The sequence below is a fragment of the Rhincodon typus genome, chromosome 34 (assembly GCF_021869965.1).
Source record: "Rhincodon typus isolate 14 chromosome 34, sRhiTyp1.1, whole genome shotgun sequence".
NCBI lineage: Eukaryota > Metazoa > Chordata > Chondrichthyes > Orectolobiformes > Rhincodontidae > Rhincodon > Rhincodon typus.
Window position 1 is genome coordinate 14,374,940 of NC_063365.1, and position 17,168 is coordinate 14,392,107.

At 38.8% G+C, this 17,168-nt stretch overlaps 1 protein-coding gene across 1 annotated transcript in view; it reads right to left on the bottom strand.

Moving 5' to 3' along the window:
* LOC109932831 (calcium-activated potassium channel subunit alpha-1-like) overlaps window positions 1-17,168 on the bottom strand; it is a 621,464-nt gene that overhangs the window by 114,951 nt on the left and 489,345 nt on the right. Inside the window, exon 6 of the mRNA XM_048616327.1 lies at window positions 5,481-5,556. Within this exon, the coding sequence (XP_048472284.1) occupies window positions 5,481-5,556 (76 nt within the window). The remainder of the gene's footprint in view (window positions 1-5,480; window positions 5,557-17,168) is intronic.

A 17,168-nucleotide genomic window follows, 5' to 3' on the forward strand; every position in this document is an offset into this window, starting at 1 on the left:
TATACATGGACATTAGGTAAGACAGCCACTTAAAAAAAACATAATAAACCATTGCTCAGAAATACTTCAAACGCATATTTCAATTTTCAGAGAAGAACTGCTCAAAATATGTGATCTGGTGAAAAAGCACTTGAAGTGCTCAAAAAAACAATGAATGCTCAAGCAGATAAAAAGACCAATTTCAAAATTTGCTGCTGGAGACAAGGTATTAGTCCTGTTATTTGTCTTTAGGAAAACATAAAATGCAAAGTTCATTGGATCTTATCAAATCAAAAACAAATTCAATGATGTGAATTATGTAATGAATAGGCCAGACAACAGACAGAACCAATAAGTGTGTCATGTTGAAAAGATATTATGACAGGGATGATAGTCAGAAGAGAACTGTATCTACAATACTGAAAGATATAGGGAGTGAAAAAGAAATATCAGAGCAATTAGCGAATGAATCAGAAAGTAAAAATTCAAAGTATATCCTCCCGACAATCAGACTGGAAAACAAATATGTGCTCAAAAGCTTGGATAGCATTACACTTCATCTTCCAGAAAACTATCAAGGTGACTTACAAAGGCTATCAGATTCTCATGACAAAGAATTGAAGCCACAGCTAAGTTAAACCCTATATATGATAGAGAACAGCACATTTTCAGGTGTTTGAGTACTGTAATGAGATGTTAATTGGATAAATGGGATTGCATTTCGTACCCTATGTTTCACAATCGTTAGAGGAGTGTTATACGTGTAAATAGTTTGGTTTATTCTATTCTATTTTACCTTCATTTCTTTTGCATAATACATTCTTGTTTTACTGCTAAACCAAATCTGCAACATTGAATGCTTATGTTTCAGTGAGAGACTATTCAAAACAAACAAAAAGTTTTATCAAGACAGAGGTCAGTCTTGTATCTGACTTGTTCTATAGTAACAAGAGATAGATAGATTCTTGTTCAGGAAGAGGATGAAAGGTTTTTAGGAGAGGCGGGAATGCAGATTTGAGGTTAAAATCAGATCAGCTGTAAAATCTTTCCCCTTCCCCTTATCGTTACCTTATGGAACTGGCCTTTCTTGCCTCTTTTTATCGCCAGATTTTGAGGTGGTTGGGAAGCCAAGACATCACGGGTTAGCAACAAAAATCCTGTTAAATTGAAGCCATGTAGCCTCCTTCAAATGTTTTGATGACTGATCCACCTCCTCAGAGCACACTATCTGTTATGCTATGTCTTATGTCACATTGATATAAATCAGCAAGTTTGAGGCAGATGATGTTCCTGTTTCTACTCTGTTAACTTTTTAACTTCCTATCTGAACCAAATCCATGTTTTGTTGGCAGTTCACTCTCCATGTTTATTGACTTAAAAGTACTTCAGCTTAAGTTTGTTAGTTTACTTCAGGCTACTAACATCAAATGCATCAGTTGGAACATCATCCAACAATGATGTCTAACATGTTAATTCCATAAATTAGAATTAGACAATGCAATGAGTTAGCACTTAGGTTTTCTTTGCTACCAGAACTCTCTGTTAGAAATGGGTAAAAGCAAGAGGGTTGCAATGGGGATAAACTCATCCATGGCTGAGACAGTCACTTAAGTTTACTTCTCATCTGACTTTAAGCAAAAAATGGATTAATACTAAAATATTAATTGCATGTAATACCACTTTGATGTCAGTTGTGATAGATACTTGTTTTAGGTATGTCATATGCAGTTAATTGTGCTGGATCATATGCCTGCTCAGGTTAAACATCTGAGGTGTGGAAGCAGGAAGTTAAAAGAATATAATAGATTTGCTAACTGCTTAAAATACACCAAACAGAAGGAAAGATCCTTCAGAAGAACTTGGAACTGCTGGTAAACCACATTTATTTTGAACATCTAATTTCAGGTTTGCAGATGAAGTGAAAATGCAAAAGGTAACAGATAATGAGCAAGTCAGTAGGTCAAAATGTGAGATTACGCCTTTTGGCAGGAGAAGTACAAGAACTGAATATTACTTAAATGAAGAAAGACTGCAGAAAGCTACAGAGAAGAGGGATCTGGGAGTCCTCTTTCATGAATCACAAAAAGCTAGCAACAGGGTAACAGGGCAGGCAAATGGAAAGTGGGTCTTTATTTCAATGGGAATAGAATATAAAATTACGAGGTTTTGGAACATTGTGAACAATTTTGAACCAGGTGTTTAAGGAAAGTTATACTGATATTGGAGGCAGCTGTAAGAAGGTCACTAGGCTGCTACCAAGTATAGAGGGACTGTCTTATGAGAAATTGAGTAGATTGGGCCTGTACTCATTTGATGGCAAGTAAAAACAGAATTGGGCTCAGCATTACAAATCAGTCCTATGCTCCTAATGCATTTGTATCATTTTAATGTCTCAAACTCAGCTTAAAAGGTGAGGACTAATATAAGAAGTTTCACTATGTTTGCAATGTAATTCAACTTCCTTCAAGCCATCAAGGCTTGCTACAGATCGAATATAAGTTCACTGCTTTCCCTCTAACTGATATTACTTTGTCAGCAGTAGGGATTGTTTGTCCCTTTCCTATGGCAAACCTGTAAACATCAATGAGAACTGTATTTACATTTTAATCCACAATCCTTCTTCAATTTATACAAAACATCTTTGACTTCTTCTTTAAACCATTTAGCTGGATTACTGAAATCCAGCTCAGCCCTCAATGAAATCAGTAACCTTTCATCCAAAATGCTTGTCATTAAAATAATGACTTTTTTATATCCTTCTGAATACAAAACAAACTAATGCTGTTGTTAAAGACACTACCAAGTGTGGTTCTGACATACACAGTACAGAAGGATCCCATATTTAACTTCCATATTGTGCTGACATCAGAGTGTAATTAAGATACTACAATTTTCTTCAGTGACCCTAGATGAAACAGATGGACTCTGCACACGTGCCTGAGTGTATGGACAGCTGGCAATAATGGAATTAGTAGAGATAGGTAGTAATGCCTCTCATTCTGTACCAGTCATCAAATCGAGGCACAGCAAGAAAAAATAATGGGCCAAGGAAACAAGCAAATGAAATTGTTTTTAAGTGCATCAACATAATCAAAATTTGTACAGAAGAACATTCACTGAAAACTTTATCCAGCTAGGTTTATTTCAAGACCTGACTTGTAATGTTTACAAGGAATACTGTCATCTTGATTGACTGACTCACACTTTAAGCAGAAATCCACAATGACACAATCAATAGGACAATAATGTCATGCAGGAGGGATTTTGTCTGACTGAAAATTATTACGTCGCAGTTTGCAAAATCTCAGATCAACTCAGTTGGCATCAATGTCACCTCTTGTCACAAAGCTGTTGGACTAACTCTCACTGTACAACATGAGTATACAACTCAGACCGACTGAAGTATACAATTCAGTGCAGAACTGAAGGTGTGCAACATTGTTGAAGGGCTGCATTTGTCTGTTCAGAGACACCATGATTCTATCTGGAGATGAGAAAGGAGTCCTATTAGTGTCCTGAACTCCAGAGAGAAGATGAGAATGACTACTGTTGACAACAAGGCCACAAGTGGACCAAATGTGGCATCAGAAGCCCTAGCAAAATTGAAACTAATTAAAGGGGAAAACACTGCTGAATCGAGTCCTAACTTACACAAAGGAAGATGCTTGTGGTTGTTGGAGGTTGGTCATTTCAGATTCAGGGAAGCACCACAGGCGTTCCTAAGGGAATGTCCTAGGCCCAACCATCTTCAGCTTTTCATCAATGACCTTCCCTCCATCATACAGTCAGAAATTCAATGATGATTACACAAGGTTCAGCAACATTTACAACACCTCAGATACTGAAGCAGCCCATGTCCATATGCAGCAAGGCCTAGACAATACGGACTCTGGCTGACAAGTGACAAGTAATATTTACACCTCACAAGTACCACGAAATAACCACCTCCAAAAAGTGAAAATCTAACCATCATCTCTTGGCACTCAATGGAATTGCCACCACTAAACCCCCGGCTATCAACAACCTAGGAGTTTACTGTTGACCAGAAACTGAACTGCACGAGCTATGTAATTACTGTGGCTGCAACGGCATTTCACAAGATAGGAATCCTGCAGCAAGTAACTCACATCCTGAATCTGAAAGGCACATCCACTGCCTACAAGGCACAATTCAGGAATGTGATGGAATACTTCCACTTGCCTTGTCGAGTGCAGCTCTAACACTCAAGAAGCTTTACACCATCTATGACAAAGTAAATTGCTTAACTGACACTACATCCACAACTATTCACCCTCTCCATTACCATAGCACAGTTGCAGCATTATCATCCACAATATTCATTGCAAAAATTCACCAAGGCTCCTTAAACAATACCATCCAAACTTACAATCACTACAATCCGGAATGACAATGGCAATGTACATGGGAACACTACCATCATCTGCAAGTTGCCCTGCTAACTACCCATCATCCCGACTTGGAAATACATTGTTGAACCTTCACTGTTGCTGGGTCAAAGCGCAAGAACACTCTTCCTCAGAGAATTGTAGGGTAACTACCCTAAATGGGCTGCAGTGGTTCAAGAAGGTTCTTACCACCACCATCGCAAGAGTGGTTACGGATGGGAAATAAAGAGCTGGCCTAACCAGTGATACTCTCATCCCTTCAAATGAATAAGAAAAAGTGATTAATTAGCTACAAATGCTCAGAGGCATCTCCAAATCATAATAAGGTGCAAGCTCTGAAAGTAAAAGCCCTATTGCAATGGCTTGCATTAGATTAGATTCATCACCTGCAACATATTTAAGTTCTACACTTCCTGGATGTGTTGAAATGTTAGTTCATTTAAAAATATCCATAACAATTTAGTTGCATTTACACTACTGGAAAATTTAACTACATTTTAGCTCTGTAAAGAATTATACAAATTAATTATTTGGCACAAAAATGTTTGAAAGCAAGTAAGAGGGCATTCAGTAATGTGTATACATTTGCCACATTGATGTGTCGTAACTACAAAGCTGAGAAAATAAATATTTTCATTAAAAGCTCCCATCTCTCCATAGGCCTTGGGCCAACCCACATCCAACAACCTATAACTTGGTTCACATTTTGACAGCTGTGACAAACTGCACTACATCTGCTGAGACAATCCATGACATTCTATAATAATTAACAACATTCTGAATAAGACAACCCATGATACTACAACAAAAAAAAAATCAATTCTCAGCCTACCTCCCACATGTTAATGAATTGCTTAAAAGTAATCCAGGATTTGGGACCACAACTTCATCAAAAACTAATTACTTCTTTCTTTAGCCATATTCCGTGTAGCACATTTTGTTGAAAGCTGACCATTACTTTTTGAGATATATTAGTTACAGACAAACAGACTAACAAACGGACAAAAAGTTTACCTCCATAACTAATTACACAAGGCATGTCTAAAATAGTCCTTCAGAATGTTAAACATCTGATTCATAATTTGTGTTGCTTACCTTGTTTTTAGAATATTCAGAAATTGTAAAATTTCTGAGAACTGTATCAACCTGAGGGCTCTTAAAAATCGCAAGCCTGTGAAAAGAAACAATACGTTAACATCCACTCATCGCCACTCAGAGCACTTAACAACCTGTAATATTCAGAACCAGGTGTAACTTTGAGCTCCTATGTAACATATATAAAGAATCAAGGGGTAACTCTCTGCGAGGGGAGTCTCATTCTCTGGAGTCTAGATTAGAATTTATAGTTTGCTGTGCATGTAAATGAAACATGGCCTGCAACTCAATCGACGCACTGTTTCTGACAGAAATCTTTCCCTGAGGTCTTAATTAATAGAAGGACACAATCTAATCAGCTTCATATTTTCAAACCGCCAGCCTTGTCAGCATCAGCACTGACAAAGAAAACACACAGAAAGATGTGTCTGGAAACTCTGTGTCCTGGTCAATTTGCAGTATATCATTGAAACAGAATGCTGCTTGACATCAAGTGGTGCTCTTTGGCAATGGATTCCAACAAATCAAAAGGAAATGTGGAATTGTCGTCATACAAGACTTATAAGGAAGTTCTATTTAGTCAGGCATTCTATGAAATGCTTGTGGGAGAATTGGCTTCCTTCATCATGTTTGCTGTATACATGTGTTTCCCATTGGGTGAATGACAATGTTCACTGCAAGTACAAATCAAATTTCATCAGCTACTTTGGACATTATTATGACAGGAAATCTATCCCTTCCTTCCTCTACAAACAAAAAATTACTTCTACCTTAATTTCTCTCCCAGAAGTGTTGATGGTAACCAAAGGTGGTTGGGCCTGACTCAGCATAATAGTTTGTATGTTTATTCTAATATATCAGCTTATTTCTACACTATAGTGCAGTGAGACTGCTCCAACAGTACTAGTAAAAGTTTAACTGGAATTGATATGCATTAGATGTTGCACAGAAATGGGCCGCTCTTCCCAAGAAGTGTACATCGCACTAATGTTTCACAAAGCCTGCTTTTACTTTCTCCCAACTAACTCCATCAACATATCTTGCTAATCTTTTCCTCTCATCTGTTTATTTCACCTCCATATTAGTCAAATGTGGTTAGTTTCATAGGATAAGCCACCACATAAAAATGAGCTCAATGGTTTCAATGGTGAGACTACGTAATAGATGGGGGAAAACAAAGTAATTAGAGAATTGACTCAGTGTTCAAATTGTTTGTTATGTCAGGTAATTGGGCAGAAACATAGCATAGTATCTGACGTGCTCAGCTGAAGAGAGATGTGAGAGAAAAGCACAAAGAGACAAAATAATAGAACACAATCCAAGTAACATATTTTATTAAAAATATCACACCACAAATGTTCTTCAGAATTTTAAAACAGGTCAATGTAACAAAATGTGTAATCATTTTTGATATAACTCAGGTATTTATGAAGCTTTACTTCCAATCTATTCAACATTCAACTCACTGCTTGTCCAGATTTTGTGGCAGGCATGTTAACTGGCATTAATCTAGGATCAGAGTTACAGAGTCCATCGTATTGCACTAGTTCTTTGATAGAATTAGGGATTGTTCTATAAGCAAAGGCTGAAAAAGCTGGGACTCTCTGCATTATGGTTTAGAAGAATGAGAGGTATCTCATTGAAAGGTATGGGATTCTTAAGGGGCTTGAGAGGGTAAATGCTGTGAGGACGTTTCTGCTCATGAGGGGGTCTAGGACCAGCGGCCATAGTCTCAGAATAAAGGAGTGCCAATTTGAGACTGAGATGAGGAGGAATTCCTTCTTTCAGACAGTTGAGTTTCTTTGGAACTCCTTGCCACAGAGAGCTGTGGATACAAAGATCTTGTGTGTATTTAAGGCTGAGACAGACAGATTCTAAATGAGTAGGGGGATCAAGGGTTATAATTGAGGGCAAGAAAGTGGATAAGAGGAATGTCTGATCGGCCATGATACTATTGAATGCCACAGCAGGCTTGAAGGGCCAATTCAGTACCCCGGTTTCTCTTTCCTTTGGTCTTATCGTCTTATGTAATTAGTTCCTCTATCCTCCTCTTTGCCCTGTGTTCTTGCAAATATTGTCCTTGTCAATTCCCTTTCAAAATGTACTGTCAAATCCAGTTCCACCATTCTTTCGGATCATGATGTGCTGTGTAAATCCATGCCCTCTGGTTACCAACTCTCCTGCCAACTGGTGCAGATTGTTCCTACATAAGCGTACTGTAACCTCACAGTTTTGAGCACAGACCACAGGATGCAACTAAAACGTTATTGAGTTATACAGTCATAGTGCACTGAAACAGACCCTTTGGTCTAACACATCTATGCTGACTAGGCATCCCAATCTGACCTAGTCACATTTGCAAGTATTTGGCCTATATCCCTCTAAACCTTTCTTATTCATATACCCATCCAGATGCCTTTTAAATTAACACAGTGTGGAGCTGGAGGAACACAGCAGGCCAGGCAGCATCAGAGGATCAGGAAAGCTGATGTTTCGGGTCAGGACCCTTCTTTGAGGCTTTGCAGTGGGGTTATAACACACTCAGAGATAGTAAGAACTGCCGATGCTGGAGTCTGAGATAACACAGGGTGGAGCTGGAGGAACACAGCAGGAAGAAGGGTCCCAACCCGAAATGTCAGCTTTCCTGCTCCTCTGATGCTGCCTAGCCTGCTGTGTTTCTCCAGTTCCACACTGTGTTATCTCAGACTCCAGCATCAGCAGTTCTTACTATCTCTGCCTTTTAAATTAGTTAGGAATGTTAAGTTACTTAGGAATGAAGAAAATAATACATTTGTATTGGTATAATTAGTGAATAAGACTAGAAAATTTTGACTATTTTACCACAAACTTGGAACATTCCAAACAGAAGCATGGTGGCCACATCTGGCACCAGTCCTGTACAAAGTTTAGTATTTAAAACTCCACAGTTGCACAGATTGGAGATGTTCATTGAACCATAAATATAGTTGGACATCATGATTTAAACTGGATCCCTTGAGACGTTCTGTTGAACTTTAAATTGCAGACTGCTAGCGAGAAAAGAAGTTAAATTTTCAAACTGCTGAAAGTGAAACTTACAGCGAAGGACTAAAATTAAACTAAAAGATGAATAAAAACTGTAAAAAAAGGGCGGTTTCACTTAAACAGTGAGGGAATTTGGAATTTGCAATAAATTTATAGTTCACTATTTAAATTCACTTTTGGTGAACTGTTCTTAAGAAATGCAGTGGCCTGAATATTTTGCTTGAGATTTTAAATGTGCAAACCTGAAGGAATGTTAAGTTTGTGGTCTGAAGAAACAAGAGAGATATTGCACAAATAGTAAATACAGTTAAACAACAAGTTGTATGACAATATGAAGAATACTAAAGCTCAGAACATCAATTGCATTTCTGGTCTAAGACATGTCACTCATGTAGATTACTATTATACTAAAATATTCTGTGTACGTGCATATTTCTCCAACTCTGCTCTGGACTAGTGTTTCAATTTGGAAACATTTACATATGATATAGCGATCACAAACCATACATTCAGAAATTAACATGGAAAGCTACAACAGCAGCACTATTAATAAAATCAGGAAGGAGATGTAAACTGATCGTCAAAACAAAATTAAAATAATTGGAAACCCCTGTGATTTCTAAGTTGCCCAGATCTGGAAATAAATCCTTTCAAAATACAACTAGAAATAATGTAATGACACTAATGTCTGCTTAAAAAAAGACTGAACTGAGAGATAGGCAGAGCCAATTGTGGGACAACCTTTTGAAGGTATAACCATAATATCTTGGGTAGAGAAGAATCTTACCCCAGTAATACACAACACGATAGCAAGTAGCCAAAGTGTTTTGGAAGCTGCCTTGCTCCTCTTTGTCCATATTATGACTGTGACTAGCTCTGACACGGTATCCATTCTGGAAAAGGTCTCCCAAAGATTTCTTGCGTCTCCTGGTGCTCCGCAAAGTCTCAGTCTGGGTAGATCCATTCGCAGCACGATAGACTAAAATTTTACTTGGAATCATGATTCTTGATATTTTACCAGTTGGTTTCAAAGAGATTCGGTGTGTCTTGTCCTAGCTTCTCTTGCAGATTTCTCGACAATTCAAAGTGAGCACACAGTTTCTGAAGTTTGAAGTCCATGGCTAATTCCCTTTTATTGTGTGTTCAAATCTGTTTCTTCCACTGCTCATGACTACAATATGTCCACTTCCATTGATCCTGATCAACAGTGTTCCTAAAGATGCAGGAACTTGCATTTATAAAATGCCTTTCTCAACCTAAAGTGCATTACAGCTAACAAGGACTTCGGAGATGTAGTCATTCTTGTGCTGTAGTCACATCCGTCCTGGGACTCGTGGCGCTTTCCATTGCTAGATTACATAAAGCCTAAATCTGACACTCTACACCTAAAGAAATGAGGATCGAGATAACACACTTGTTCGTCTGCAACGCACATCAGAGACAGCCAGCAATGCTCAGCAGGGAAACAAACAGAACAAACACAGGACAATGAGAAGCAGGGACCTCCCACAGCTGCTGCTATAATCCTCAATGAGCAAAGCTTAAAAAGCCATTTTCCATCAGGATATTGCAACATAAGCTCCTTTTCGATTCAACCAGGAGAACCACCTTTGACTGTAAAGAACAGACCTGCTGCTTCTCCAACATGCTATTCCCATCTACAGCTGGAGACTCATAAATTTTCACCTTGTTACTCTACACTGTTCACACCAAGTCCTTAGCAGGTGCTTAAAGATTTATTTTCCAGTGTGCACCTGCAGAGATGTGAGTGTTAAAATTCCTACTTGCACTGAACTGTGTAAGGAAGGGAGAGCTCTTGCATCATCCAATTCTTGAAGGATTTAGAACAGTCTAAATTTTTTAAAAATCCTATCTTAAACAAAACTCCCCAGACAAGATGCTATGCTTTGGTTACTTGGACACCTCCCTACAGGCAGATAGCAGAAAGAAGATAATAAAAGACTATTTTCAGTGGATTCTTGCAAACAGCCATCAGACTTAATTTGCAGAATGGCACAATGCTTGCATAATTACAAATCAGACACCAATCAAAAAATTAATGAACCTACTTCAGTCTTGAAATACGAATGTAATTCAATGCAACTAATAAATGACTGGCAACGATCTCCGGATGTTTCTTTCAAATATGGTTCTGCATAATTTTAATTCCAACAGTTCCTTCAGAAAACAGACAACCTGAGTACAAGTGAAAAAGCCATCAACAAATAAAGGAGTAATGGAAGGAAAGGAGTGAGCAACGGGGCAAGAGGAGGAGCCTGGTGCAAATTGTGAGTGAATACATTGCTTATTTATTGAATGTAATCTCAATTACATTGATTTTGGAACCAATGGTGCTAGTGAAAGAGGACAGTGTACTGTCTGTCGGTACAAACACATTGATTTTTAATAAATCATTTTCTGAACCATCCTCAGGAAAGTTCTCCATGTGGTTCATTCACAAGCGGTGTAAAAGGACTGCAATCAGCCAATACTGGCTATAACTTGAATTCTTCTGAGTCAAAACTCTCGTTTAAAGATACCCAAACGTTTAAAATCGAAGTACTGAATGTGCAGCTTACAAGCTGGGTCACAATGTATTCACATTGAATTTGTAATTTAGCAAGCTGGGTAGCAGAAGTCATGGAGTGAAAGAGCTTCAAATCTTATGGTTGCCAAATCTCCCAGCTTGTCCTGGAGTCTTTGAGTATTATTTCACCATTAACCCAAAAGACAAAAGGTGTAGAAGCAGGCCATTTAGCCCATCAAATCTGCTCTGTTTTTCAATGAGATTATGGCTTATCTAATAATACTCAACTTTAATTTCCTGCCTTTACCTCATAACCCTTGATTCCCTTACAGATTAAAAATCTCTCTATCTCAGCTTTGCACATACTTAATGAGCCAGTCTCAACAGCCCTCTGTGGTAAAGAATTCCACAAATTCCATTCTGAAAAAAGAAATGCTTCATCCCTGTCTCAAATGTGCGACCCTTATTCTGAGATTATGTCCTATAGTCCTACACTCTCCCAACAAGGGGAAACAACCTTTCTGCATTCACTTTGTCAAGTTCACTAAGAACTCAAAGTGGGCCGGAGACATGGAGAGGAGTGGTTGAGGGCCAGAGTGGAGCGGGGACGGTTGTTGGGCTGGGAACCAATGCGGGCGGTCAGCAGTCTGCGATGCCAGTCAGACCATGTGTGGAAGTCCTTGCGCTGATCTGCTGCAATGTAATTTGTGCGTAATCGGTTTATCTGTCTGTAATGTTTATCCTTTTAATTTTATGTCTTATATACTAACTTATACTATGAATCACTGGAAGGCAGTGTAACATCTTTCTTCTTTATTTCTCTATTTTTGGAGCTAAGATTTGTACCTAAGATGGCGCCATGAGGGGCGACATTGCCAACTTTTCACTGTACTCCTGCACTTCTGTACTTGAGTACACATGGTAATAAATATAATTCGAATCTATTCTTTCTATTCAATAAGGTCATCTCTCATTCTTCTATATTCCAATGAGTACAGGCCCAATCCATTCAATGTCTCCCCATTAAACAGTCCCTCCATAGTTTACTGAACCTTATCTGGATTACCTCCAATGTCACAATAACTTTCCTTAGATAAGGGGCCTACAACATTGTATTCCAGCTGTGATCTGACTAATGCCTTTATTACTTTGGCAAAACCCCTCTTTGGAGCAACCCAGATATAAAAAAACAACCTGGGACATTAAAGAAGTGTTTTTTTTAGTTTGCTGTCATGATTAGTTATAAAAATATTGGAGGCACGTAAAAACACGTTTGATCGGACAGAGCAGTATCGGTAGGGGAAGCATGAGACCTGAGAATACACATATGAAGCAATTGGGATGAGGTGCAGTAGAGGTGGCATGTTTGAGCATTGTTTGAATCACAAAACAAGTCATGAGTGGTTCCTTTGGTTGAGAAAACACTTTATCTTTAAATAAGAAATTAGGAAGAATTTAGTATTATTTAAAATTGAAAATCAATTGGTATATCAGTGTCTTTGATCCATTGGAGGGAACTTTTAATTCGCAAGAATGGGCCAGTTGGATCAGGTGGGATGTTAAAACAATAATCTCAAATGCAAACTCAACCGAGTCAACTTTTGATTTGTAACAGACAGGACAAAAAGGCAGGTAACCAATCCAGTTCCAGGAGGCAGAAGTCTTTCTTAAATATTTTCAGTGGGCTGCATGCCTTATTCTCTCCATTACAATATTAAGCCTTGTCCAGGTTTCTGATGCTTCAGGAAACTGTCAGCTAAAAGGAGGGGTGGACTGCTGGGTTCCACCTAACGGCTGTCTTCCAAGCACAGCTTGTGGGTTAGATAACAAGGTGTAGCGCTGGAGGAACACAGCAGGCCAAGCAGCATCAGAGGAGCAGGAAAGCTGACGTTTCAGATCTGGACCCTTCTTCAGACTCTTCAGGAAAAAAATCAAGGTTGTGATCTGTGAGAGAGTGATAGGTTTTAATGAAGGCTGGCATTGTGGCTCAGTGGTTAGCACTGCTGCCTCACAACACCAGGGACCCAGGTTCGATTCTACCCTCGGGCAACTGTCTGTCTGCAGTTTGCACATTCTCCCTGTGCCTGCATGGGTTTCCGCCAGGTGCTCTGGTTTCCTCCCACAGTCAAAGATGTGCGAGTTAGGTAGATTGGCCATGCTAAATTACCCATAGTGTTTAGGGATGTGTAGGCTAGGTTCATTAGCCATGGGAAATGCAGGGTTACAGGAATAGGGTAGGGGGATGGGGATGGGTCTGGGTGGGATGCTCTTTGGAGGGTTGGTGTAGACTTGTTGGGCTGAACGGCCTGTTTCTACACCATAGTCATTCATTCCAGTAAGGTTTGCTGAAGAAAGACACCAGATGAGAGGAGGATTAAGAGGAGATGTTGAGGATTTTGGAAGGTTTTATTCATAATGTCTTTCGAAACTAACGAGGATTATGATGTGACATGGTGAGATTTTTAATCAGTTTTATGTAACCTATTTTCTTACCATTGGGGGAAGAGGAAATGGCCAAGTCACTCAAGCTAACGTGATTCTTAAAATTTCCTGTCAATGTCTACACAAGATTGAAATTTGTGAGAATCCACATTGCACCTGAGCTTCATATATCAGGCAGTATACAGAAGAATTCCAAACTTGAAAGCAGTATATCTAGTCACACATGAATCGGATTAAAATTTATAAAAGATTTTCTACTACATTATGTTCACAACAGATTCTTTTATCAGGAGCATTCGATAGATTTCCAGTCTAAGCAAACGTTGGCCTTGCAAAAACGGGTTTAAATCTGTAGCTCCACAATCCCCGATTTGAAGTTATATAAACCCAAGCAAGATAATGTGATGCAAATCAGCTCTGCAGCTTATGTTCAGATGTTGTGATATCTGAAATGTTAACAAAACGCAATGGTCCATAAATTAAGCATTTAAAAGCAGCTTAGAATCAGAATTAAGCAGAAGGTATTTTCTAAATAATTGGTTTGAACTCAGAGTGATGAGGCATGGAAAGGAGTTTTGGAGCAGCAAACGGCTGCAATGACTAAAATAAACCCAAACCTGAGAGCCCAGGATATGCTGAGTAATAGAGGTCACCACTAAATCACCAGTAATACTCCCTGCTTTGACCTCCTTAATATGAAGTCCACATTATTTTAACTTCTAAACATCAATTAATTCAGCTTGTCATTTTCCACAAACAGGTGCGTGTGACACTTTGTTGGTGGGCAAGAGTGAGACCTGGAGTTGGAAGAAATAGCAAGTAATGCTTACCCATGGAACTTTCACTCTGATCCTGCGTGCCGAGGTTCAAAGATTGCACACTGCATCTCAGTACAAGCTGCTCTATGCGCACCTTTTTAAAATTTGCTTCTTTGCTTTCCATATCTCATTCTCTTTGGCCTTGGAAGATAACTTCTCTGTCATTCAATCTCTCCTGTCTTCCACCCTATCACTGACCTTCCTTTCATCATTAGCCCACCCAATCCATGCCCAAAACCTGTTGTATTTCTAACTTCCCCAGTTCCAATGAAACATCATGGCCTTGAAATGTTAACTGTGTTTTACTGTCTGAATATTTCCAACATTATATTTATCACATGAAGTTCCCTTTAATACTTTGGAAGCTCCATGTTTCTCATTACAAGTCACATGTACAATGTGCTATTTAACATTACTGACAGGAGTAAAGGTTTGATATGAAACATTAGAATTCCCTCTGCTTTACCCAATAAGGCATCTTTAACCACAACGTAAATAACTTCTTAAGAACATCTGTGCAGTGGAACATTTTCCTTTCTGTTCTTCACAGTAGCCATCCTTATAGCTATTTTATCCAAGACTGGTAGTTAGTTGGGTTGTGCAAGTCTGAATCAGACAATAACAGAAATTCTTTGATTTCAGTGATTGACAACGTGGTTTCTACAGCTAGGTATGCAACATTACGCAGGACATACATGGCATGGAAACAGAACAATAACTGTTGATACATAATAATTGATTAGAAAGATATCATGCAATAGTGGGGCTTCTAGTTTAAATAGCAGGTATACATAGAAAAAAAAAACCTCATTTCCAGCTGGTGTATTTGCTCTTTGCAATTCATTCATAAAATGTTGTTTAGAGAATTAAGCTTTAATTTTCAGTCAGATATTTAATTTCCAAAACATGATGAATGTGAAAAGGGATATTAACTGATTACCATCTCAAAAAACCTCAATAAAAGGAGAACATGTCTCATCATTTTAGCACTCTGGAGGCTGTACTAATCTTCCTGCTTCAAAATAAATAATAAACAGGAAGAGATTAACAATTGCTCATTCACTTTTAGAATGCCAGGCAATATTAAACATTCCAAAATCCTTATTAATTTCATAAAAACAAATAATCAAATCTTGCAGTGTATGACTTGATACTTTTGATCTCTGAAAGTGATGAAACAACTAGGGAACTGGAGAAATGCAGGAGTCCAGGGGAGGACATTGAGTCAAATCTAAGATTTCAACCAGGAGGGAAGAGTGATAAAACACAAGATTAAAAATAAAACTGATACAATGTATTAATTGGGATTCCTGCAAGACAACCAAAGGCTCACTGAAACTCAAAATGATTTAAAAAGGACAAATGCTTTCAACTATAATGCAGCAGGTCAAAAAACATGAAACAAAATTATGCTGTACACTCTTAATCATAGAATCAGGATGGTCAGTGTCTTGGAGGGAAACTTGCAAGTTAGTTGCAGGTGGTGGTGTTTTCAATATTCTGCTGCACTTGCTCCTCTAGATAAGTCATGTGTTTGGGAAGTGCTGAATAATGAGCTCTGGTAAATTTGTACAGTGTACCATGAGGATGGCACATACTATTGCTACTATGCACTGAGGATGGAGAGAGTCAGTGTTTATGGATCAAGTAGGCTGCTTTGTCCTGGATGGCATCAAGCTTCTTGACTGCTGTTGGAACTGCATGCATCAAGGAAAGGGCACCTTGTAGATGATGGATAGGCAGTGGAAGTCAGGAGATGAGTTACCCACTACAGGTTTCCTAGCATTTGACCTGCTCTTGTAGCCACAATATTCAATTTCTAGTCAACAGTAAGCCTCAGGATGTTGATAGTATGGGCTTTAGAGACAACAACAAAAACAAGCAAAGAACAACAACAAAGAACAGTACAGCACAGGAACAGGCCCTTCAGCGTAACAAGACTGCCCTTACACATGATGCCTCTAGAAGGTCCGTATCCCTCTATTCCCTGCCTATTCACATATCTGTCAAGATGCCTCTTAAATGTTGCTATTGTATCTGCTTCCACAACCTTCTTTGGCAGCGCTTTCCAGGCATTTACCACCTTTTGTGTAAAAAAAGTGCCTCTCACTTCCTCTTTAAACATATCCTCTTTTACCTTAAACCTATGTCACCTAGTAAATGACCTTTCTATCTTGGGAAAAAGACTTTGACTATCCATGCCTCTCATACTTTTGTAAACTTCTATCAGATTGTCCTTCGTCCTTCAATGTTCAAGTGAAAACAAACCAAGTTTGTCCAATCTCTCCTTGTAGCTAATACCCTCCAAAGCAGGCAACATCCTGGTAAACAATTTCTGTACTCTCTCCAAAGCTTCCACATCCTTCTGGTAGTGTGGCAACTAAAACTATACACAATATTCCAAGTGTGGCCTAACTAAAGTTCTACACAGCTGAAACATGACTCTCAATTTTTATACTGTATGCCCCAACCAATGAAGGCAAGCATGCCTTATGCCTTCTTAACCACCTTATCTACTTATGCTGCCATTTTCAGGGAACTGTGAACCTGTACAACTAGATGCCTCTGTATGTTGATGCCACTAAGGGTTCTGCCTTTTAGTGTATACTTCCCTCCTGCATTCAATCTTCCAAAACACATCACCTCAGATTTGTCCGGATCAAACTCCATCTGTCAGTTCTCTATTCAAGTCTCCAGCCTATCTATATCCTGCAGTATCCTCTGACAATCCTCCTCACTAGCCGCAGCTTCCCCAAGCTTTGTGTCTTTCGCAAACTTGCTAATCAGGCCACCTACATTCTCCCAGTCAGTTGTGTGTGTATATACAGTGGAGTCCCAGCACTGATCCCTGCTAAATACCATAGGTCACAGATCTCA